General features: G+C 45.6%; 1 protein-coding gene across 2 annotated transcripts in view; it reads right to left on the minus strand.

Annotated features, from left to right (window-relative positions):
- LRRC42 (leucine rich repeat containing 42) overlaps window positions 1-7,458 on the minus strand; it is a 24,628-nt gene extending 17,170 nt beyond the window's left edge. The window contains exons 1-2 of one of the 2 annotated variants that reach the window (XM_012639499.1): window positions 7,234-7,425; window positions 1,526-2,012 (exon numbers count right to left, since the gene is read on the minus strand). In XM_012639499.1, coding sequence (XP_012494953.1) covers window positions 1,526-1,998 — 473 coding nt within the window. In that variant the 5' untranslated portion in view covers window positions 1,999-2,012; window positions 7,234-7,425. Of the gene's footprint in view, window positions 1-1,525; window positions 2,013-7,233 lie in introns of both variants that reach the window. The other variant, XM_012639498.1, reaches the window with a different exon arrangement.
- Between the last annotated feature and the right edge of the window lie 966 nt (window positions 7,459-8,424).

An 8,424-nucleotide genomic window follows, 5' to 3' on the forward strand; every position in this document is an offset into this window, starting at 1 on the left:
GCTAGGATTACAGGCGTGAGCCACCACGCCTGGCCTATAAAATAATTTTTAAACAAGGTATACATCATAATTCTATCTTTCTACTGGTCTAATCTTTCCATAATGAACATAAATAACTTGGAATTAAAAAAAGAGTAAAACGTATTTTAAATGTATGAGCTACAATGAAATATTGCTTGACTTTTTCATTTAGGCAAGGCAATTTTTTTCCTTTCCACTGGCAGTAGCCCCAAGCCCAGCCATAACTGAGACCACAGCAGAGAGAGCTTTCTCTGTGACAAACAAGGTACGCGCTCAGCTTATAAGTCCAAAGTTCAATTCTTTTCTGGATGTGTTTATTATGTCTTTTCCTTTTAAAGTATAATATTTGGCCTGGGGTGAAACCATTAATCCTAAGAGCTGATTAAATAAAGATTATTTCTTCTTTATTTTTTTAAGTACATGAGCTTAGCTTATGTTTTCTGATTATGCCTTTCTCTTCTTTTATTATATACTTTTATTTAGCCTCAAAAAAATTTTAATGGTCATATTGATTGTGCATCTTAATAGTAAGCTGCCTTTCACAGTTTCTAATCACATAAAGTTCATATAGTGGTATACTATAAAGCTATTTTAAAAAACTTAACAAGTATTAAGGATAAATGATTTTCAAATTATATAAAGAAAGCAAGGTATGTAATAGTGTAGGCAGTGTATTGCCATTTGTATAACAAAGGAGAAAGCTATATAAGCATGTGTGTGTATAGAATATCTCTGGAATGATATAAAAGGAACTGTTAACAGAAGCTGGCTCTGGGGAGAGGAAATAAGAGATGAGATGGGAGGGAGGCCTATGCTTCACTTTATACCCTTTGGTGTTTGTGTTCGAATTGTCTGCCACACACATTTTTATTGCTTTTTTTTTTTAAGTTTTTTAAAATTAGATGTTTTGAAAGTGTTTTTACACAATGGGTGAAATAAAAATTTTAAAGAAATAAAAGTATATGAGCAAAGGCAAGTCATAAGAGAAAACATCTGCTTTGTTAGAAGACAGACTTTAGCGCTGGGCCCTTACTGAAAATTTCCAAACTTTAAGATACTTGAAATTTTAATCACTCATTCTTTTAAGGTTACTTTTTATCTAATGGTCAATATCTAGTAGTCTGAAAAGCAAGATAGGGCCAAGAACTCCGGGTACTACTCTTCACCTTTCCAAGAGCATATCAAGAAATATTTGGCAGATCACGTCTTGTCTTTTCTATTTTCTCTTATTAGAAAGTTGGTAGAAGAGCATTTTCTCCCTAATGGAGGAGCTGTGGCAATCAACTAATCCCTGTAAAATGTTTTCAGAATAAAGGTAAGTGATGCCTGAGAGGTGGAGAGTGGGAAGAAAGAGAGTGATTTTTCTCAAAATGGCCTGTCGCTGGGTATTCGGAAGTTCTAAACTAAAGTGCTGTTAGACAGGGTGAGCCCACTAAGCCCCAAAGCTTGACAGAATTAACACCCAATAAAATAAAATACTCAATGTCCTAATCAGAACACTCACCTGTTTCGCAAACACAAGGAGCAAAGCACCAGACTTCCATAGGCCTCAGTGAATTTCTGTAAAGCCCTGAGCCCTGCACCTGGCTCTGTGAATTTCTGTCTGGCTTCAGCAGCAGAAAACAGCTTTTCAGCAATCTGCTCAGGAAAGCCAATAAGGGAATCAATGTGATCAACATTGTCAGAGATGAAGCCCAGGACAAGGCTGAAGAGGGATTTGGCGGAGTACCGAAGATTCCCCTCCCGGGTATATGTGAAGATGAAATGATCAGTCTTCTCTTTCTGTGCAGTATCATCTTCCCTGTTCATGCAAAGCTCCACAGAAAAGCCTTTGGGAAACAGTCTGAAAGGCCTTGGCTTCTGCAGGCCACTCCTGACGCCATCCAAAGCCAGATTGACCATGTGCAGCTGCCCATTTTCCCGCACGTAGATGGGCCCTGGGTCCAGGTGGTTTTCTGAGTTGAGGTAGTAAGACATTGCCTTGGTTGTGGCTGTAAAAGCAAGGCATGGGAAAGTAAAACCAATTAAAATGCCATTTGTAAAATGTAACTTCATCTTGCTGTGCCCAGAGGTTTATGAGCCTACCAGGCAGGCCCCATGGCTGGTTTGGGGGAAACAAAGCTCACCAGTCTCCTGGGAACTTTGACATTCCAGGTCCCCTCTGTTGCCTCTCCTGGAATACCCCTTTCTACCCTCCCCCTTTCATGTCTATCTGGTGATATTCTACTCATGATTCAAAACCCAGCTCAAATCTCATCTTTAAAATTCACCCTGAGGAACTTGTCACACATACAACAAAGATTCATCTACAAATAAATTCATCATGGCAGCAGTTTATATTAGCAAAACAATTAGAAACAACCTAGATGTCCAACAACTGGGGTGTTATTAACTAAGTTATGATATATACATACATGGAATGTTATGAAGCCATTAAAATTGTAGAATTTTTAAAAAACATTCAGACACAGAAAAAAGACTAGAAATATACTAACACAGAGACTGAATTTTTTCTAAGAAATTTTTTTAGTTAAGAAAAAGACTAGAAAGAAATAACTCCCTTGCTAGCTTGGCACCTTCCACACATTTCTTTGTTGCACTTGGCTCACTGTTCTGCTATTGATTTGTTTCTGGGTCTGCCTTCCGCTGCTTTGAGCTCCTTTAGAGGAGGGACCATGTTTAATTCATCCAGACTCTATAATACAGTGCTCTGGCATGTTATAGTCCCTGAGCAGACATTTGTGGAACTAAAGTTTACTTGTTTGCTAAACCTTACATAGAACACAAACAACAGGATTTTCTGGATCTACAGATAAAGACCTCCATCACAAGAGCTAAATAAAAACTATTCTAGCCCTTGGAAGCACCACATCTAAGGCTCTATTAGGGCACTTTCAAGGTAAGGCAAAAAAAAAAAAAACCGTTGGGTATTTCTGCAATCACGTGGGTAACATTATCTGCCTAAGAAGTAACTGGAATAAATAACTGTTTTCCTGAGTAACAGTGAGATTTCAAAATACAGAAGAAATTGCTATGTTGAATAAAATGAAGATATTTGATTATCATTTCTATAATTTAAAGGGAAAAGAAAGGTAAAATTTAATATAACATAGGCCTGATTTATCCCTGAAAGACTTCGAGTTTTAGAGTGAACCAACTCAGCTGCTTCTGCATAAATGCAGGGCCACAACATGGCCCTGAAGCCACTTACAAGTGTCAGCAAACAATTAAGTCAGTGATCAAAAATGCTGAGTCTCTGGAGATCAAACAACGATCCTGTCTGTGGGAATCAGTACTACGTTTCTTTCAAGGATAACTGTGTGTGAAAGCACATCAGAAAAGAGGCTCCTGCTTGGCCCTAGAGCCTCACTTTTTCCTGCTCATCTCCTTCTGCCCCACTGTCTGGCCATGCCATACTACCTGGGTAAATTGGCCATATTCTCTTGTCCTGCTGGCCTTTGCTCATTCTGCTTGCTTGGGCTAGAATAACCTTCTCTGCCTCCCTGATCTACTAATTCCTACTCATCATTAACACTCAGCTCAACCATCATCGCTCTCCTGGGAAACCTTCCCTAACCCCTGCACCAGTGCATGCCTGTTTGGTTTTCCCAGAGCACCCAGTGTCTCCTTCTACATAGCATTCAGCACCACGTATTATGTCTGTCTACTTGTTAACGTAATCACAGCTGTGACTTTTTGAAGGCAAGGCACTTATTTATTTCATCTCTTTCCCAGGCAGAACATATTGCCTAGTACTGAGTAAGCCCTCAAAAGATACTTGCTGAACTGAATGAGAGGAAGGATGAGATCTCAAAGGGACAGACTTAGGGCTCTGAGTTGCAGGGCCTGCTGATCCTGTCGCTAGGATCCAGCTCCTCTTCCAGGCAACAGCTGCAGGCTCCTCCCCCACTTGCCAGACCCTTCTGCAGGTGGTGGAAGCAAAGCAGATAATGGGAGTATATTGCTACTGGTACTACCAGGGGAGTTGGGAGAGAACTAAACTAAAAACCAGGAAAAAAAAATCCTGTCACAGTGCCAGCTCTTACAACCCACACTCTTCCCTTGCCAGCATTCACAGTGCATGCTAAGGAGACGCCTCACTTATCCTAAGCTCTTCTTCCAGTGGGGGTAAGCATCTATCCCCTTCAAACCTTAATCTTGATAAGAAGATAAAGCAGATTTCCTTTGGTCTTTATCCCTGTAATTGGACATTTAGAGCCCTACTTTACCTGTAGATTAGAAAGCAATAACTTGATTTTAATAGTAAAAAGGCAAATTCTATTATAATGGATCAACACACTGTGAACTCCCTGAACAATAAAATAGGGCCTGCCCACTTGTATTACCCCTAACCCTTACACCTAATAGTCCTTCCACAAACTTTGGAGTAAAGTGGATAAATGGGGGATGGAGGGATGAATGACCACTTCGGATGAAAATTAGAAAAGACTGGTTCCATCCAGCAGAGGGCCCAAGCAGCTTGGGACAGGGTAAGAATGCTAACCCAGGCTCCTGAAAATCCTGGCAGCTTTGGCTTTCAGGGATCATTTTCAAAAAAAGGCACAGTTCTGGCTATATTTTATCTTTGGATTACTCATCAAATATCATTTCTCTTTTTAAATGATGAAAAAAGTCCAATTTCCTGAAGAGCAAACCCACATCATTTGTCCAGAAGGCACTGAAGGAACTTACTTTGGTTCAGGAAACCCTGGTGACCTTTGATTTCTACTACTAAATTTACACATCTTGCATTCTCCCAATAAAGAGCTTCCTGAGAGTCAGTGAGGAACTATAAAATGATCTAAGAGTTAAACTAAGTAATCCTAGCACTTTGGGAGGCCAAAGCAGCAGGATTGCTTGAGCTCAGAGGTTCAAGATCAGCCTGAGCAAGAACAGACCCCGTCTCTACAAAAAAAAATTGAAATATTAAAAAAATTTTTTTAAATAAAAATAATCTTTAAACCCTTCAAGGCTAAGGACTATAAAAGGGAGAGAATTCTACACAAAGCTTGTGTACTTGGCTTCATGTGCCCCTGGCTGTTGTTCAGGGTGGTCTATTATAAATGTACCCTGTCAGGAGACAGGGCCTGTTCTAAACCATGGTAAAAACTCCACCCAAACTGGAAAATTAAAATAATTAGTATCTGCAAGAATAACAACATCCAGGATAGAGCTGTAGTAGCTATATTACATGTTAGATCAACAGAGTAACAGGAGCATTCTGATAGTCTCCCAGCCCGCTACAGAGGGGCCCTCTACAGAGAGGCAGCTTTGTAACTCATATGTCATAGAAAAACATTACGATAGTGCATGTTTTATTAATAGTATTTGGTTACAACAAGTGAGCTGAAGTTACCACGAAGCATATTATTTCATCAAAGGAATGAAATATAGCTGCACTACGTTAAAAACTCAGTTCTCCACAGCCTTCTTGAATAAGAGGAAAGATAAAATAATTGATAACTACACATGACAGTTACACTGCCTAAAAAGACCTTAAAGCCAGTTTACCAAGCAAAAAGCCTAACTATCCCCGTCAGGTGGATTTTGGCAGGGAGGGGGAAGGAACCAACAAGGTAACACAGGGTAAAGTTGTGAGCTCAGTCTATGGCCCTCTCATTTAAACATGCCTAACATTTGGTAAGTAAAGATAACAATCCCCTACGAGTAGTAAGTTATAGTAGTGATACTGGAAGTGATGGCTACCATTTATTAAGCACCTACCAGTTGCTAGGTATTATATAAAATGACCTCACATAATCCTCAACGATCCTATGAGGTCAGTATTGCCATTTAATAGATATAGAGGCTCAGAGAAATAAAGTAAGTTTACTCTAGAACACAGCTAGTAAGAGGCAGAGCCAGAATTCAATCTCAAGGCTGTAGCTCAAAGCTCAAGCTCTTTCCATGGCATGATGTTATCTTTCAAGAATAAAAATATGACATCAGCCTTAAGGATTAAAAAAATGTTAAAAATTAATCTCACCCATCTGTTTGATCCCTCTGGCACTCACTGGTTCAAGCTGGGGGGGGGTGTTGGATGGGGTGGAGAGAGGAGATAAAAAAACAGTGGGCATCTGAGGAAAGAGTGGGTGGGAACAGAGCCAGGAGAGTTGCAGTGAGGCCTCCCTTCTTTCCTCTGCCAGGGCAAAAATTAGCCATATCCACACACCAGGAAAACATCTGTCAACCACGGCCTTCATCCCAAGGCTGCAGACACCCATGGTTTATTTGAAAATGTAGTATTCTTGAGAAAATTTCCAACATTAAAACTTGAACAGAAACTGGTTCTAAACTACCAATAACCAACTAACAATCCACCTTCATTGTTCTGTGTCCCCACCATTACTCAATTTTCAACTCTCCTCACTACTTTTTTCCTGTCATTTGCACTTCCCTACCTGCCTTCTCACCCATGCGCCTTCCTTCCTCAAGCTCCAGAGGTTCGCATCACACCCAGCTCCCTACTTCCCCACAAGAACATGCCAGACTCTCCCCTATCTGGACGGTCTTACCAACTCCAGAGCTTCTCACACAAAACCCAATCCCCACACCAAACATCCTAACCCCCTCTCATCTCTCAAACCTCATACGCTTCCAATTCTTCCTGCCCCTTCTGAAATGTGGCTCCAGGCCCAATCTCATCTCCACCTGTCTCCCCTTCCTTCCCCACACCACTCCACCCCTCACCGTCTATTCTTCCTTCCTCTCACTCTCGGAGCTTCCCTCTCCGAGCACTCCAATCTCTCCATCCTTTCCCTTGTCTTCTGTCCTCAACCTTTAAAATCCCCTTCCTTCACAACCCACAGCCCCAACTTCTTTCCTCCCTGCTCGCAAGACCCCACCCCTTATTCCAATCCTAACTCCTTTCCGCCTCAAATCTCATTCCCTTTCCCCCTGGCCTGGACAGCAATCCTTCGTCCCTCTCTCAACTCCCACGCACGCCCCTCCCCGAGTCGACCCAAGCTAACCCTGCTCCCTCTCGCACCCTAGCCGCGAACCCCAATTCTCACACGCCTCCACAGCCCACTCCGGTACCCCGACCCCACCCTTAAACCTATCTCCCACACCCCTGTATCCTGCTCCTCCCACCTCTCCCTCAATCCATCCCACATCCAGTCCCTCTCATGCTTCCCCTCCCCCACACCCCGCCCCCGTCCCCACAAGCAGCCCCGGGCCCCGAGAGCGGCCCAGCCCGCGGTCGCCACCTACCTGTGCCCCTGCCCCGAGTAGCGAGCGGTAGCTCCTCGGTGGCGGCTCCCCTCCTCCCGCAGCGCAGCTGACTCGAGAGCAGCTCGGCACCCGGGGTACAAAGCTAGGGAGGGTGGGACACTGAGAGAGTGGGAGGAGGGAGGGGGCTGGGGGCGACTACGCGCCGTGGGACCGCGGGACCGGCGGGGGCGGCGGAGGGCCGGGCAGGGAAGGCGCGCTTGCGCGAGGCCGGCATGAGGGGCGGGGCCAGACCTGGGGGCGGGGCCGCTCTTGGGGCGGGGCCGGGCTTTGGGCCCGCGACCTGAGGGCCGAGGGCTCGCAGCCCGGCGGAGGTGGGCACTGCGCGTGCGTGCCCGTGAGAGGGCGGGTCTCCTGGGCACTGCGGCCACGGAATGGCGCTGAGCTAGGGGGAGGGTGGCGGCGCGTGCTCTGGCACTTGTCTGCGGAAAGACGCTTGGGCGGGGTTGCGCCGCTGGGCCGGTGAAGTCGACTGGAGCAGGAGGGGGCGGAGCTGCAGACGGGGCGGCGCGGGGAGTCGGGAGTAGAGGGGTGCGCGCGCCCTGGAACTCCGCCGAGGCCGCGGCGAGGGCGGGGCGCCAGGGAGGCGCGGAGCCAGGACGTCCGTGCTCCCGGAGCTAACTGGAGGCCCAGGCGAGCGGGTCGGCGGGGCGGGGTAGGCGTGCCCTAGGGGAGGTGGGATCCTGGCCTGGCGAGGCTAACGGAGGGGGAGTCTGGTGGGGACGGGAGCGAGCGAGAGCGGAGGGGCTCGTGAGAAGACGCGCGGCTGGGGGTGCGGGAGGCGCCGAGGGGCCCAGGAGCGGGAAGCCTGACGCTGGCCTGCTTTCTCCCATTGCCGCTGAAGACGCCAGTGCCATGCCACGAGGGTTTTTGAGGCCAAAAATAGTGTTTTGACCCACAAAAGGGAAAAACAATTACGAGTCGAAATTATTAACTCTACCAAAATGTAAGATGTCAGCCGCAACGAAGCCCATATAGTTATGAATTATATTTTTTTACACAATTTGGGGCGTGGCCTCCAAAAGAATGAATGTTTAGGGCCCTTGGGAGGTCTTCAGATGGCCTTGGACTGAATGGAAGGGGTGGAGATGAGAAGGTAGTGTCAGGGCTGCTTTGTCTTTGTAGCTGTAGACCCTGGTCCCGCCAGAAGCCGTGCACCAAGTTCCCAAGGGA

This window comes from Propithecus coquereli, unplaced genomic scaffold, assembly GCF_000956105.1.
Source record: "Propithecus coquereli isolate 6110/MARCELLA unplaced genomic scaffold, Pcoq_1.0 Scaffold14, whole genome shotgun sequence".
Taxonomy (NCBI): domain Eukaryota; kingdom Metazoa; phylum Chordata; class Mammalia; order Primates; family Indriidae; genus Propithecus; species Propithecus coquereli.